We start from the raw sequence: 16,098 nt of genomic DNA, 5'->3' as shown, positions 1-16,098 counted from the left end.
CCTGTGACCACTTCCATCCAGCCCATCCTTCAGGTCTCAGGGGACAACGACCTCTTCCCTAAAGCCCGCCTTGTGACATCTCAGGCAAAGGAATCTGCTGCCACGCCACAGTTATGCTCTTCCATAATTCCACTGCATCATTCTCCTGGGATTTTTGATGTTTGTTTAGATTTATTTATTTCATTTTATGTGTATGCATGTTTTGCTTGCGTTATGTGTATATGTGTAGTATACGCATGCGTAGTTCCTATGCGCATGCGTAGTGCCTTTGGAGGCCAAAGAGGGCGTCGGAACCTCTAGAACCGGAGTTAGGGATGGTTGTGAGCCACAGTGCGGAAACCAAACCCAGGTCTTCCATAAGAGCAACAAGTGACCCTAACCACTGAACAATCTCTCCAACTCCTTTCCTGCTTATTTCTGTTGTCTCTTGTGCTATTCCTCTAGTATATTCCCAAAACTTACGGTAGAATCTGGACAATGGTAGGTCTTTAAAAATACGTGTAGAGAGAATGAGTGGTTTTTAATCAACTCATTAGTTTCCCGAGACAAGGTCTTAGTTTATAGCTCAGGCTTGTCCTAGAGCTCATTGTTAGTCCAAGAGGCCTTGAACTCAAGGAAATCCTTCTGCCTTATAGCCTCTTGGGTACTGGGATGGGTGTGTGCCACTATGTCATTGGAGTGGATGGATTTTTAAAAGGGAGTGAGAATCCCTTGGCCTAATGTAAATGGCTCATAATGGTAGAACAGGACGGGCTGCCTGGCTCTAGGGCTCCCCGCAGGCCTCATGACTTACTAGCATACAAAGGAAATCCATTTCTGAGTCTTCCTTGAATTAGGCTTAGTCACTAGGTTTAGAATCTTCTGGAACCTGGAAATTCCACTAAATCCCCAGAAGATTACACCAAATTCCCAAACCTTTAGTCTTCTTGGCATCCAAGGAATCCTCCACCAGTGACCCCCAGGCCAGTTCCTGGGCTGGGAGGTTCCTGCTTTCCTTTGTCCTTTCTGACAGCATCTCCTGGTCCTCAGAGGTCAGAGTCTCCTGGGCTGCTGAGTTGGCAGGACTTTGTTGTTTCAGGAGAATCTTAGGTAAAGGTTTCCCAAAGAAAATCCAGGCAAGTGCTATGGGGCAGGCTCTCTGGTCCTCTCTCCTGTTTTCTACTCTGTATTCCTAACCTAGAGAACCCTGGCCAGGGGACAAAACACCTCAGCCGCACTCTCCCCGCAAATAGCAGCTCAGACAGAGAAAGAAGAGCTTCATAATCCCTGTTACCCCACCTCCTACCCCCATCCCCTATGCCCCACTCCCCCCACAGCCCTACACACACACCCCAACCCTCACTCACCACTGAGAGGCAAAACTTTTATACTATTTAGCCCACCCTCCTGGTTTTAGAAGGGAAGGCATGTAGGTCTGGAGATTGTCCAAGGACACTGAGCTCCAACAGTGCTAACCTATCAGGCCCCTGTTCATCAGAATACAGTTTAAGGAACCTCTGCGGGGGTGAATTATCTGTCTAATCTGTGAGGGCTTCTGCTTCCTATCTTCTTTGGTCCCTCTCCAGCCTGATCCAAGATTAAAGTCAGAATGCCTCAGACTCTAGAGCAAAAGGATTCCCCAGAGGCAGTAGATGTGAGGTCTCTTGGCACATCCCTAGGCACCCAAGCCTATCCTGGGTCTTTCCTGGGGCTGGCAGAAACAGGCAGTAAACAGTAGTAAGTGGTTTCTCATTCCCAATCTAATGCCCATTTTGGGCTTTGATTGATAGAAATAAATTGATCAAATAAATGAATTCCAGTTGCATTCGTTCAGTCAGCACTGATTAGTCGTCTTTATGGATGTTGGACAGACTGGGGGTTCAAAGTAGGGGTCATAGGACTTGGGACTCTGTTGATAAGGAAACACTTGCCAGGTGCCGTGACACACACATAATCCCAGCACTTGGTAGGTTGAGGCAGGCAGAGCAGAGGTTCCAGGCCATCCTCAGCCACATAGCCTGCTGAAGGCCAGCCAGGGTTACAGGAACACTGTACCAGACACTTAAGTTTGCCAAAGGCACACATCCACAAAAGGCAATAGGGATGTCTTCAATTCATCCCACGCTTTAATGTGCCAACCCTAAATATGGGTGGCCTCCCTTACTGCCTAACTTGATTGCTTCTCCTAGTCAGTTTTTCTTTTTCTGTTGGCTGACGTTTTTTTTCTTCTACAGCAGGAGATACACATCCTGAGAGCCTGTGTAACTCTGAGAGCCTATGTTTATCTGAGAGTTCGTTCCCCTGTCTGGGCTTACTGTTTCCTCTTTCTTTCCCTCAGGAAATTCGAAGGTCACTAAATCTTGTCATTGGGGCCCCTTATCCCTTCTGGTTCCTATGGGGGCCCCCTCCCTACACTCCACCCACACCCCATCTACACAACCGTCCTTTCCCAAGATCTCTTTCTTTTCTCCCTTCCCTGGCCAACTGCCATGCCTGCTCTGGGCAACTCCGCCTTCCTTGTGTCTGTAATCAGAGCTCACTCCCTCTGAATTCCTGGTCCTCAGATCCACCCTATTCATCATCATCAAATTTCTCTTCCTCGAATCCCACTTTGCTAGCCACTGAGCTACCCCACACACTTGATACTGCTTAGAAGGAACTCAGTTCACTCTTCTGGGTTTAGGCTCACTGGGCCCAGCTATGACTATTGCCTGGGGGCCCTCTCACCACACCTCCATCATCTCCTTCCTGAGCATCCATGACAACCCCAGCCCCAAACCACTACAAACTTAAGAACTTGCTTGCGTCCAGTCTCATCCACTAGGATGGACCACATCACAAGCCCTGAGCACATTTGTAAATGTGCTTACTTACCAGCTAAACAAACAACCCCCCCCCAAAAAAAAAACCTGGTGGAAATAAGTTCCTAACAACAGGAGGACCCAATGGTGCCATTTTTGATGAACACTGGACAAACAGCTCCTTTGTTGTGATTTCTGTCTACATGTGCAGTCTACTACTTCTTATTTGCAGTGCTGGGGACCAAACCCAGACCTCAGGCATGCATGGCCAGGTCTCTACCTCTGCATCACAAAAGACAGTCTTTTCTTTCATCCTCTCTCTGTTGCCAAAAATCTTGACTAGTAATTCAAGAAGAATGACCTTGAGTGGAAAGAGAAGAGCAAAGCTAGGCTTCGAAGGAGGAGGGTGTTTAGTAGCCAGAGTCTGAAGCTCTGGTCCCTGGAATGGAGTCCCAACTGGACTACTTGCTAGTTGTGTAACCTTGGAAAGTCATTTCTGTCTCTGTGCCATAATTCTTTCACCTGTAACATAGAGTTAATAGAACCACCTAACTCCCATGGGCTAGGTGAAGATTAAATGGTGTGTGAATAAGTAGATCGGGAATATTGTCTGCTGGCTCACTCCTACCTCATGAATTTTTTTCCTTATCTCTCACACTCAAGGAGCTCTGCTGAACGCTGTGTCTTTCTTCCCCGTTCACAGGATGACATCCCCATCGAGGATACCCGAATGTGATGATGGGCTCAGGGTACCAGTGATGGGGCCACTGGAGACATCTCCTTGGAAACAGCAGCAGTAACAGCAGCAGCAACAGTTCATGAAGCCACTGCCGAAGCAGAATACACCGAGCATCTGGAGACAGCCCAGGATGCAGGGTGGATTGTCCCCTGTAGGCTACACCAACCGTCTCCTCATTGGAGATGAGAGCTGAGGACAGTAGAGTTTTATCAACTTGAGTTTGTGTCACCTGACATATGACTCAAAGTTAAATATATTTAAAGCAATTTGATGTGGTGTCTGCTCCACAACCTTCCTGTTGATCCCCAAGTCTTCCTGCAGCCGACCTCCCAACTAGGCTCTTGTTGAACTTGTGTAAAGTTACGGCCTTTTGCTATCGTTCTAATGTTTTTATGGTTCTCAGATGTAACTTAAAACTAATTTTAGGTAGATAAAGAAGGTAGTCTTGTGGAGAATAAGATTCCCTAAGTTACAGAGACCTGAAAACATACCAAAGCCCTCACGACGACCGTTCTGCTTGCTGCAAATGGGAATCAGCTGACCAGTTTCAAAAACTCAAAGAGATATTTATTAAAACATTTTAAATCGTGTTCCTGCCTGCTCCAAGGGCAGGAACTTTCCCTGTCCCATACAGCCTGGCTGGTGAGAACAAGGAGAGGTGATTGATCCATCTCATCCCATCCAAAGGAGAGGCAGGATTCATCCCCTCCACCCCTCAAGGTGCCACCATACGCCTGCCTTGCTCTGAGCATGGGTTGTACTCTCCTGGAAGGTTACACTTGAACAGGAAACTGGCTGGCCTCTGGGAGGGATGTTCAGTGTCCGCAGTACAGCTTACCTTCTGAGAGCGTCTCTCTTAGCTTCTCTATGAAGTTTTGTTTGTTTGCTTTTGTTTTTGTTTTTTGTTTTTTCAGATCTCACCATGTAGACTTCTATGTAGCCCAGGCTGGTTTTGAACTAGTGATCCCCCTGCCTCTGCCTCTAGATTGTGGGTATGCATCACTGTGCCTGGTTCTCAGTAAGCATTTCTCAAATCCAACTCCAAATTCTTCTCCGGGACTCAGGAGGCATGAGTTAGGGTCTCCAGCCTGTTTTCATCAGGAACTCCTGCTCAGTATCCTGTCTGGGGATAAAACAGGGTTTGCAGGAATATGGGTCGGTCTGATATCCATTCCTCTGATCACCCTCCCCTCCATGAACTCCTGCTGAAGAAATGTTAACGTAAATAAATGGTGAATCTTCCGGGTCGGGTCTTATTCTGAATTCAGTAGCTCTGTGTCTCAGGGTGCAGATCTGTATTCTAAAAGGGATGGTTTTCCTGTTAGTTCATTAGATCACACCAACTCTGCCTTCAGAAAACACTCTCACAGACAAAAGAGCCAATGTCACAGGTGGTACCACAATTTCTCATCCAAGTTATAGGTTTCCTGATTCCAAGATAGTTTTAATATGTGAGACATGTTATTTTTCAAAACAAATTTTAAAGTGGTTTCTAAGTTGTCACAGAATTTTGAGCTGGTCAAGACTGACAATGTCATACACATTATAAGCTTTGAATTTTAACAAAATTCAGGAGAAAGTATATGTCTGACATTTTTTTAATCTGCGTATTGTCTACCTACTTACTTGTCTGTCACCAGAGTTGTTTACCCCGTGAGGACCACACGGTTTTATATGTGCATCTCAGTGGATTGTTTCCACACTCACGGGACTGCTTGGTGGACATGAGGCATGGCAACTGTGAATACCTTACGATTGTGTGTGGTGGGAAAGGTGTACAGCAGGAAGGGCAGGCTTAGACGTAGAGGAGACTGTTCTCCTAAAGGCACTGAGCATGTTGTAGCAGACAAGAAGGGAGCAGCTTTGAAATGTAGTGACACTGTGGCACCACAGGGTCATGCCTGGTGATGTCAAAGGTACCTTTGTCCATCCCCCAATCCCAGCTCCTGTTACTTACGTCATTTGTTCTAGTTTATGAAAATTGCCCACTCCATTCCCGGGGGCTCTTCAGTCCCAAGAATCCTCTTGGCAGGGTGTTCCGACAGGGCAGGTGCTTTCCCGTCCTCCCCTGGCAATGTTTGCTCCCCTTTCTGAAGCAACCAAGACCAAGTGCTGCACTTCTATGGTAGATAGGGAGGACTCCACATTTGGGGGGTGTTGAGACAGGGTCTGTCTACAGTTCTGGCTGTCCTGGAGAATACTTTATAGATCAGGCGGGCCTCAAAACTCATAGAGATCCCCCTGTCTCTGCCTCTTGAGTGCTGGGACCAAAGACATGCAGCACTGTGCCTAGAGACGATATTTGGGTTTAAAGATCACCTGCAGCTAAGCGTGGTGACTCACACCTGTAATCCCTTCACTGGGGAGACCAAGGCAGGAAGGTCTCAAAGACTTTGAGGACAGGATGTATGCACAAAGCTGGTCTGTGTATTGAGTGACAGGTTCTCAGAACCAAGCAGGGAAGATCTTGTTTTGTTTGGACTTCTTTAAGGGTTTGAAAGAAAACGGATTCTTCCATAGCGATGAGTTGAAGAGTAAGGCATGCTTTCATGGCCTTTCAAGTTCAGCTTGAATCCCATACTGCATCCTTCCTACAGGAAGTGGGGAGGTGGGAAGAGACCTCCCAGGTTTAGAGACCGCGTGTTCCTTTCTGTTGCTGTGACAAAACATTCTGAGCAAAGGCAGCTTGGGGAGGAAAGGATTTGTTTAGCTTTCACTTCCAGTTCATAGTCCGGTCACTGAAGGAAGCCAGGGCAGGAACTCTGGTAGGAACTGATACAGACATCACAAAGGAATGCTCTTTACTGGCTTGTTCTTCCTGGCTTGCTCAGCGAGCTTTCTTTGAAGGCGCAGGTCCACCTGCGTAGGGATGGCGCCGCCCACAGTGGACTGGACTCTCCCACATCAATCACTAATCAAGACAACTTCTCACGGTCACCGGTGAAAGTGGTCTGGGCAAGTCTTTAATTGAAGTTCTTCTCAAAGTGATTCTTAGTCGTGTCAGGTTGAAAATAAAACATTAAGTTGACAAAATTAAAATCACATAGATCAACTTCATATAGAATTAGTTAAATGGGTGCCTTAGTGTTTCTATTGCTGTGATGAAACACCATGGCCAAAGCATCTTGGGGAGAAAAGCATTTATTTGGCTTACACTTCTATTATCAGGACAGAAACTCAAACAGGGCAGGAAACTGATGCAGAGACCATGAAGGAGGGTTCCGCCCTTCCACATCACCACTAATTAAGAAAATATCCTGGGGCTGGAGCCCTGGCAGTAGTTAAGAGCATTGGCTACTCTTCCAGGGGTCCTGAATTCAATTCCCAGCAACCACATGTTGGCTCACAACCATCTGTATTAGAATTCTATGCCTTCTGTGTGTCTGAAGACAGTGACCATATACTCATATACATAAAATAAATAAATACATCTTTAAGAAAGAAAGAGAGCGGGCAGTGATGGAGCACGCCTTTAATCCCAGCACTTGGGAGCCAGAGGTAGGCGGATTTCTGAGTTCGAGGCCAGCCTGGTCTACAGAGTGAGTTCCAGGACAGCCAGGGCTACACAGAGAAACCCTATCTCGAAAAAAATACAAAAAATAAAATAAAATAAAAAGAAAAGAAAAAGAAAGACAAACAGAGAGAATGAATGAAAGAAAAAAAGCACCCCACAGCTGGATTTTATGGAAGCATTTTCTCTCAGAAGTTTCTTCCTGTGAGATGACTCTATCACTGGGCAACCATAAGAAGCCACAGGGGCCGATGGTTGCCCTTTATGCACTGTTGCATAGAGATCTCCCCCAGCAAAGCCAGCCATGCTGGTTTGGGCCTGGGCTCTGTCAGCCAGGTAGTGGTTGAATACACATCAAGTGAAAAGTTATACATGATTAGAAGACAGCATTGTTTTCCGGTTAGGCCTTTTAGATTAAACAAAAGTTTACTGTCATGATGGGCTGGGAATGTGGCTCAGTTAGCACAGTGTTTGCCTAGAACAGCAGGATTGCCTTGAGTTCAAGGCAAGCCTGGGTTACTTGGTGGGTTTGAGGCCAGGCTAAGCTAAATAATGAGACTGTTTAAAAAACAAAACAAAATAACGATGACAACAAAAGCAAAATAGATGAAATCTAAGACCCCACTTGTCACCTCACATCTGCCGATTTTTGAGCTCTGTCTCAAGAAAAGCCAGGTACACAGTCTTGGAGCTGGAGATCCGCTCTGACTTTCCATTTCTGGGATCCGCGGGTGATTAACGACTCCAGCTCTTCATGACATATTTTACATAGAAACTCGAAGAAACTACTGGAAAGGAGGCATCCCATATAGTCAGTGCCACCGTTACCATTGCTCCTGAGCTAAAGCATGAGCGGGTCAGGGCTGGGGGACGGCTCAGCGGGGAACAGTGCATGCTGCCAAATTCAGCAAGCTGAGTTCAGTCCCATGGACCCACTCGGTGGAGGGAGACACCTGAGCTCCACGTGTTGTTCTCTGACTCCTACACATGTACCAAGGCTCACGTGCGTGCGTGCGTGCGTGCGCATGTGCGTGTAAATGTAATCAAATCATTTTGTAAGTGAATGGACTTAACTACCCTTTAACAAGCATTCAAAAACAAGATTCTAGAATGAACTTATGGTTATTAGTGAAAGATTATTACTAAGATTTGGAAACTCCCTGGCAGTAACCAAAACTGTCTTGAGTATCCAAGGAAGCCATGGAGCTGGGTGGCCTTAGGCACTTCCACATTAAGGCTGGTTTGACCTCCTAGGCATGGCGGAGCTGTCTTACTGATGAGAGCCTCTGGAAGCATATGGTGGAAAGTCTGCTCTGCAATGCCTCTAGCAGCATCCCTATCCATTCTTGAACAGACATACCGAAATACATGGTTTTACAAGCCCTGCCTTTTTTGTAGCTTAAAATCATAACTTATCTTGAAGCTGAAGAGATGGCTCTGTGGCTAAGTGTGCTTACAGCTCTTAGAGAGGACTCAAGTCGGTGGCTCACAACCTTCTGGCTTTTATGAGCACTGTGCATATACAAACATAAAACTAAGAAGTTTTTTTTAAAAAATATATTGCTTATCTTAATTTTACTCAGTGTATGTTCATTTTGTTCTGAAACAGACTCTTCCAGGATCCCAGGCTGGCCTCCAACTCAGTACCTTGAACTTCTAATCCTCCTGTCTGCAGTTCCTGAGTGCTAGGATACAGGCATGCATCAGCATCCCTGGTTTATAAGGTGCTGAGCATCAAATCCAGGGCTTTATACAGACTCACCAGCACTCTGCCAGCTGAGCTACATCCCTAGCCTGACTCTTAAAAAAAAAAAAAAAAAAAAAAAAAAGCCTGGAAGAAGAGGAGAAGGAGGAGGAGGAGGAAGAAGAGGATGAAGAGGAAGAGGAGGAGGAAGAGGAAGAGGAAGAAGAGAAAAAAGACTGCAGGATCCCCAGTGGGAAGCACAGACACCCACTGAACCCCAGTTCTTTCGTGACCCAGGTCATCCCTCTGTCTCCTTACTGGGGTAATGACCTTCAAAGACCTTCATGGATAGAAGACATGACAAATTTGAGAGTCATCTAAAACCAAATGGGGATATCACTGTTGAAAGTGAGAGAACAGCTTTTCTCTTTTATAGTGTTACAAATGCTCCTGCTATGCAGAACAGATATCAGAAGCTTAGATTGGATGGTGTTGGCCAAAAGAATATAGGAGGTGCCTAAGGACTATCAGGAAAATCATGTGTCAATTCCAGGCAGGCTCAACTACAGGACTGCAGGAGTATGTGAAGGCTTTTCAACACTTTATCAAAATAGCTGCTTTAATCAGAAATGAATAAATGATATTTGCAACTTTAGTGAGTGGAAAAGAAAACTAGACACATCAATCTCTTTATGCTTAGGATAAGCACTTTGGGAGACTGAAAGTCAATGCTAGTTATGCTGGCAGTGGCTGGATTAAGGGGAGAATCCCTACAGATGTATGTGTATTAACAACGCAGGACATGGGCATCCCCCTCCCCCCAAATGAAGCCAGTTTTTATGGCAGGATGATGGTGATTCTTTTTCATTGGTGCACTGGGACACCCCAGTTTTCTAAAGAAACTATGTATCTGGAATGAAGCAGGGTGTTGGCCACAGTGGAGAAGCTAGCTACGCAATGAAAGTACCAGAAGCAAGGCTTCCAAAACCCACACAGGCAGAACTATTTCCAGTTAAAACAGAAATGACTGATGGTGAACAGGGAGTTTTTAACAAGACACACTGGGATATTTTCTTGAGAGACGGGTTTGTAAGACTGTTAATATTTTAATGTGACTTTTTTTTTTTTCAAGACAGGATCTCAGTGTGTAGCCTTGGCTGCCCTGAAATTCACGCAGATCCACCTGCTCTGCCTCTGTGATGTTAACATGGCTGGTCATTATGGCTTTTACACAGAAATATTCCCAGGTGCACTTTCTTTAGGTTTGCATACAAGATGTACATAAATTTACCAAATGGGCCACTTAATATTATTCATGACCATTTTCATATGTATCTATTTTGTTTGTTGAGTCTTAGTAGAGCAGTAGCCAGCAAAATGATTTATTTGCTGATCGACCTTTATTGTTTATCAGTGTCAACATGCTTCAGACTTGCACTTCCTGTCCTGTTTCAATAAACTTTGTGTGTGGATTTTGGAGTAATAATTAAATAATAATTATTAATAATAAATAATAATTATTTTTGAAACAGGAGCTCATATAGCCCAGGTTGGCCTTAAATATAGGGACTTGAGATACAGAGAAGTTTGGTAGCATTAGGGGGAGGAGTGGAGGAGGAGCCGAGAGGCTGGCACGAGCCAATGAGAGGACAAACACGCCAGCTGGACTCTGAGAAGTCGGACCAGGATACAGGACAAAGGCCATATGCACTGAATCCATGGTAGCCTGAGGATGGAAGAAAGGATTTAAAATGAGGAATGGCTATAATCCTGCCCTAATGCATTAAGCATGGTGAGGCGTGAAGGTTGGTAGGAGAGAGCAGGGACTAAGGCTAGCCCAGTTTCGACGCCTGGCTGGGGACAGAGACCAGCCTCAGACCCTGGAGTAAGGAGTACTGCTGGACCGGACAGTAGGACCTAAGGCTCAGATTTGCCGGAGGGAGATCTGCCTCACTGCCATTTTACCCCCACTCCCCCACCCCACCCCAGTCCCTCTCCCCGCCCCAGCCCCTATGGTCGGTCCCTCCTTCCAGGAGCGTGGGGGTCCTTCCGGGAACTTCACTTCCTTATGTGAGCAACTCAAGGTCTCTGGACCTCCGTCCCCTCCGCTGTACAAGGGGACAACAGGAATGCTGCAGGGACTGAGCATCAAATGGCTTCAGCACAAAGTGCTTACTTAATAAGTTGGAATTTCGGGGAAGATCACTGTTCCTAGCACCCCAAGATTTCGTCTCCTGAGCAAGGCTGCGGCGCGTTCCCTTCCCTCGCCGCGCTCCGGGCCTCAGGCACCGACTCCCTCCCGGCCTGATCCCTTCCAAGCCGGCTCCCGGCGGTGGCCGAGGACCGGGTGCCGGTCGGCAAGCCCAGCTCGGTTCCGCAGTGAGCGGGCGGCACCCGCAATCCGGCTCCCGAGCCGCCCTCTGGGCAAAGGCGCGTCCTCCCGGCCTCCCTCGGCCCGGCGGGAAGAGGTTCCGGCCCCAGAGCCTCGGAACCAAAAGAACTGTTCGCAGGAGACGGTTTCCGGACCAGGTCAGCCCCGCGGAAGCCTTAAGGGAGGCCCTGAGAGTGCCGTCACCGAGAGCGGCTCGTTGGTCTAGGGGTATGATTCTCGCTTCGGGTGCGAGAGGTCCCGGGTTCAAATCCCGGACGAGCCCTGGTTTTACTTTTTTTTTTCTTTTCGTGAAAAAAAAATCTACAAATTGAAAATTAAAGTTGTTTCATTTTTCGCACACATCTCATCCAAAGACCCCAGTGAAACTATTCTGATCCTCTGAACTCGACTGTCCATCTATTTTATTTTCGAAAGCTAAGGACCAGCTGACCTCTGTGTGGGTCAGCAGGGCAAGGCGCTGAAGCACACTCCCAATGAAGAAACCTGGGAGACCCGGACGGACGCTCACACACGTGGCAGGAGCGTCGGGGATTGGCACAGCGACGTTCCAGGATCCCTGGAAGCCGCAGCCCCGCTTCACGACGGAGCAGCCCAGGCACGGTGGTTTAAACCAGGCTGCAAACTACCAAGCACCCCCGTCCCTACACTCGCGCTTCGATCGGATTAAGCGAGGCAAAAAGGACATGACTGGAAACATTTTATGCTTCCACGTTATTCCTTTTATTGGTACTTGAGTGTAAAGTGTGCCTGATGTTTTTGTTGTTTGATTTTCAAGAACAATTTTAGGTTTCTGTGCATTAACGTATCAACCAAAAAAAAAAAAATTATAGTTAAAAAGCTACAGGGCTCGTCCGGGATTTGAACCCGGGACCTCTCGCACCCTAAGCGAGAATCATACCCCTAGACCAACGAGCCGATGTGTAAATGCTCCTCCTGTCATCATAAAGGTCTATAGAAATTCTTAGCTGGTGCCCCCGTGTGGTCATTCATATATAGTACCGTTTATTTTCTTTGGTTTATATGTTACAATTTTAATTTTCCCTTTTCTCTGTTTTAGTCTTTGAAAATTAAGTGAGCCAGAAAGCGCAACGATATCATTACTAGTTTAATGCTGACCTATTATCTTGAAAACCAGAAATCTGTTTTTGTGGCTAATAAGCTATGTGTGCCAGCATTCCCTGGGCAAATGCCAGTTACTGGGTTTTCATTGTTGCACTATTTCACACTTGGCGGGTTCGATGAAATCGTCCATTCCTTGGCATGACATATTTTAAAGCTCTCCTCTTCAAATCCCCACCTGTCCGTAAAGCTGTTCAGGTTTTTGGTAAATTCCAAACTCCAAATTTCATGGGCATGGAGGAATCCTTTGACATACTAAAGCCGATACTTTACTACAGTGTAGTCTCACTATACAATTTTCAGTAGTCTGGAACTCACTATGTAGACCAGGCTGGACACAACTCACAGAACCCCACCGAATTCTGCCTCGCAATGGCTGTGATTTTTATATTTTTAATTTAATTTATTTAAAAGCATGCATCAAACCGGGCCTGAGTTGCAACACTTGACTCCCATAATTTCTTGGGGGGCAAAATACCCAATACCAAACTTAAACTTATTGTTTTAAGTGACAACTAATTGTGCAGTTGTGGTCTGATTGCCCATGATCCTTAGCAATGAAGAAGTCACAGCCTGTGGTTTCTTCAGCAGTTCACACTGTTTGCTAAAATTGAAACAATATGAAGAAGAGCCTGGCTCCTGGGTTCTGTACTTAAAAAAAAAAAAAAAGTCATAACTTCTTAACTATATTAAATCTTTAAACATTTCTCTTTGATGCTTATGAGAGACATTTAGGATAATATTCAGTAATTTTAAGTGACTACAATTTGTCCCAAATTCCTTATCAATATACACTTTGGAACTCTGAGGAAGATTAATTAAGAATCACCATCCTACCAAATAGCTAAACGCGTAGGAAATAACAGGCAGTGGGCTATCCTCAACAGACTCAGTCATGTCCCATGCTCGGCGTCCAACAGTGCACCTTGCTCATTCAGCCAGCAAACATTTGGCACACAATGGTTCCTCACCCTGAATTGTCAAAAAATTTCCCCCTAGGGTTTGACACTAGAAAAATTACAGCACTGGGATTCTATCATGCAGGATCCGCCCTTTGTTTTATTTGAAACTGTCCTAACTTGAGTCTTTAATTCTTAGGGCTCCAGGCAGGAACTCTGAGAATACTCTTTAAAATATTAATGAGTTCTGGATGCCAGGATAGTTTATTCATGAAAATCTAACTGGGGGGAAAAACGTGCCCCCGACACCAAAGAAGCCTCTACTTCCTAAACCAAGCAGTGGTTATTACTAAAATAACGTAATCCCTTAGTATCTACAAACTAAAAGTCTATGCTGTCCATTTCTTCTTGAATTCACCAGAGCTAGCAGTTAGCACCTTCTCCCCATCCAGGGCAGCCCACTGGAACTTTAGAACATCCTCAGACCTTTAGCAGCCACACTGGCCTGGTCTCCTGCACACTGCTATTACAAGTGTGAGCCACCATGGCCAGCGAAGGAGTTTTGTCCTTTTCTCTCTACATCCCAGATACTAGACCATCTCATTTATCTCTCATAGCAGTGATGGACAAGACTGATGATAGAAAGATTCATAGTAGTGGATGCCTTAGGGTGGAAAAGCTTCCTGTCTTGGTAGAAGGAATGTGATGCATCCGTGCTGGTTTGCGCTCGTCAGTTTGACAGAAACCAGAGTCATGTAAAAAGAGGGAACCTCAGTTGAGGAATTGCCTCCATCAGATTGGCTTGTGGGCACGTCTGCGAGGCTTGACCTTATTAATGATCGCTGTGAGGAGGCCCAGCCCCCTTTGAGCAGTGTCACCCCTAGGTAGGTGGTCCTGATGGTAGAAGAAAGCAGATGTGAATGAGCCATGAGGAGCAAGCCCGTCAGCAGTATTCCTCCATGGCCGCTGGCTCTGTTCCTGCCTCTAGGTTCCATGAGTTCTTGCCTTGGAATCACTCAATAGATGGTAGGCTTTTGGTCATGGTATCTATCATGGCAATATAAAACCAACTAGGGCAGCCTGTGGTCCAGTCCTGGAGCACTTCCTTCCTTAGGATGAAGTCTTTGTGAAACGGGATGTGGATGGTTTTAGTGTTCAGGGAGTCTGAAGCTTGAGGGACATTTTATCTCAGCCACACAGAGTGCTATGCCTAGCAGCATATCCTTCAGGAGCAGGATAGAAAGAGGAAGAATTATGGGGCTGTGGAAAGAAAACAGAGCCTAATCCAGATTCTGAAGCAAGAATCCCAATATGTTTGCTAGGGAGGTTATCAACTAAAGGTACTTTAAAATATATATACATATATATATATATATATATATTCTGGAGAGATAGGCTGCTCACAACCAAAATCAAAATTATGTCTATAATAGTTCTTGTATATATGATAGTCTACCTTAAAATTGCAGTGAACCAGGCTTATGGCCTGAACATGACCTTGGGCAGGGCCTCATTTCTCTACCAGACATTTGATAGAATCTTGCAGATAAGGCTGTTAACTCTACAACGTTGTTGTCCCTGTTTGGTTTGGTTTGGTTATAAAATTATGGGGACGACGACAACAATGTTGATGACGATGATGACAACAACAGTGGTGGTGGTGGTGGTGGTGGTGGTGATGGAGTGTGTGTATGCACACATTTGTGGATCCTTGGTTCCATCTGTCCTGAAGCTGGAGTCATGAGCTGTCTCCAGTGGGTACTGAGAATCAAATTTGGACCACATCTCTCCAGCTCCTAATTTAACTTACAATAAAGATACCCCAACTTCCCGTATCTCAGTAATTTATCAGTTTGCCATGTCAATCATAATTCTGTCAGAAGCACCTCAGGAACTGCCCTGTGGTCTCATTTATTAACCCCTTTAGCAAGAGCCTTTGATGGCTTAGCAGGTAAGGGTGCTGGCCCTGGAGCCTGACAGTGTGTCCTGAACTCACAAGGTAGCAGAGAAACAACTCTCTTAGACTTGTCCTCTGACTCCCACCTGTGTGCCTCTCCCTATGCACGCAAATAAAAGCATGTAACTTACTTAGAAGCTAACTTATTTACAGTCTTTGGAGGACAATGGCTTCAGAAACTCACCTGAATCCCATCTGCAGCTGTCTGAAAGGCAATGGAAGAGTGGCCGGCTCTTTGAGAAACACACACATCTATCTTCCTGAGTATCTCTTCCTCATAACTTGGTGCTTAAAAATCTACGTTCCGATGTCTTTTCACAAACTCCAGCTCCTATTCGTTCAGGCTCATCTTCAAATTCTTTGCTGTGGTGAAGCCAGGGGTACTGTTTTACCTAAATGAGGCTCCTAAAAACTAAAGGACCTTTAATCCCAGCACTTGGGAGGCAGAGGCAGGTGGATTTCTGAGTTCGAGGCCAGACTGGTCTACAGAGTGAGTTCCAGGACATCCAGGGCTACACAGAGAAACCCTGTCTCGAAAAAACAAAAAACAGGGGGCTGGTGAGATGGCTCAGTGAGTAAGAGCACCTGACTGCTCTTCCGAAGGTCCAGAGTTCAAATCCCAGCAACCACATGGTGGCTGACAACGAGAGCTGGCGCCCTCTTCCAGAATGTCTGAAGACAGCTACAGTGTACTTACATATAATAAATAGATAAATCTTAAAAAAAAAAAAAAAAAACCAAGAAAAAGAAAACTAAAGGAAAGTTCCCGGGCTGCAGTGGGTAATGGCATGCAGCTGGACCCCTGTCCCTGCCCTTATCTTGTCTCCTTGTTTCCTTTAATAATTACTACCCCTTCGCCCCCAGGATGAAGGGGTAGTAATTATTACCCCCTTCTCATTTTCTGTCTCTAGGTTCAGAAAAAACTACAACCTTAATTTCCAGACTTTCAAATCTTTCTAGCAAAAATAACTCTTCTGGATCAGAGATATTTTACTAAGGCATTCTTTGCTACAGGAC

The 16,098-nt window shown here is 45.7% G+C and overlaps 1 protein-coding gene and 2 non-coding genes across 4 annotated transcripts in view; 2 read left to right on the top strand and 1 right to left on the bottom strand.

The window, feature by feature from the left end:
* Rcsd1 (RCSD domain containing 1) overlaps positions 1-4,761 on the top strand; it is a 58,283-nt gene extending 53,522 nt beyond the window's left edge. For both annotated transcript variants that reach the window (XM_021165465.3, XM_029477981.2), the window contains one exon: positions 3,484-4,761. In XM_021165465.3, the coding sequence (XP_021021124.1) occupies positions 3,484-3,516 (33 nt within the window). In that variant the 3' untranslated portion in view covers positions 3,517-4,761. The remainder of the gene's footprint in view (positions 1-3,483) is intronic.
* Positions 4,762-11,296: 6,535 nt separating this feature from the next.
* Positions 11,297-11,368, top strand: Trnap-cgg (transfer RNA proline (anticodon CGG)). Its single transcript has one exon. It is a non-coding gene; the product is annotated as a tRNA-Pro (tRNA).
* A 581-nt stretch (positions 11,369-11,949) lies between these two features.
* Trnap-agg (transfer RNA proline (anticodon AGG)) lies at positions 11,950-12,021 on the bottom strand. The gene has a single exon. It is a non-coding gene; the product is annotated as a tRNA-Pro (tRNA).
* Positions 12,022-16,098: the final 4,077 nt, after the last annotated feature.

Source organism: Mus caroli, unplaced genomic scaffold (assembly GCF_978045245.1).
Source record: "Mus caroli unplaced genomic scaffold, Mus_caroli_1 scaffold_1, whole genome shotgun sequence".
Classification (NCBI taxonomy): domain Eukaryota; kingdom Metazoa; phylum Chordata; class Mammalia; order Rodentia; family Muridae; genus Mus; species Mus caroli.
This window is presented reverse-complemented; position numbering and strand designations above follow the sequence as displayed.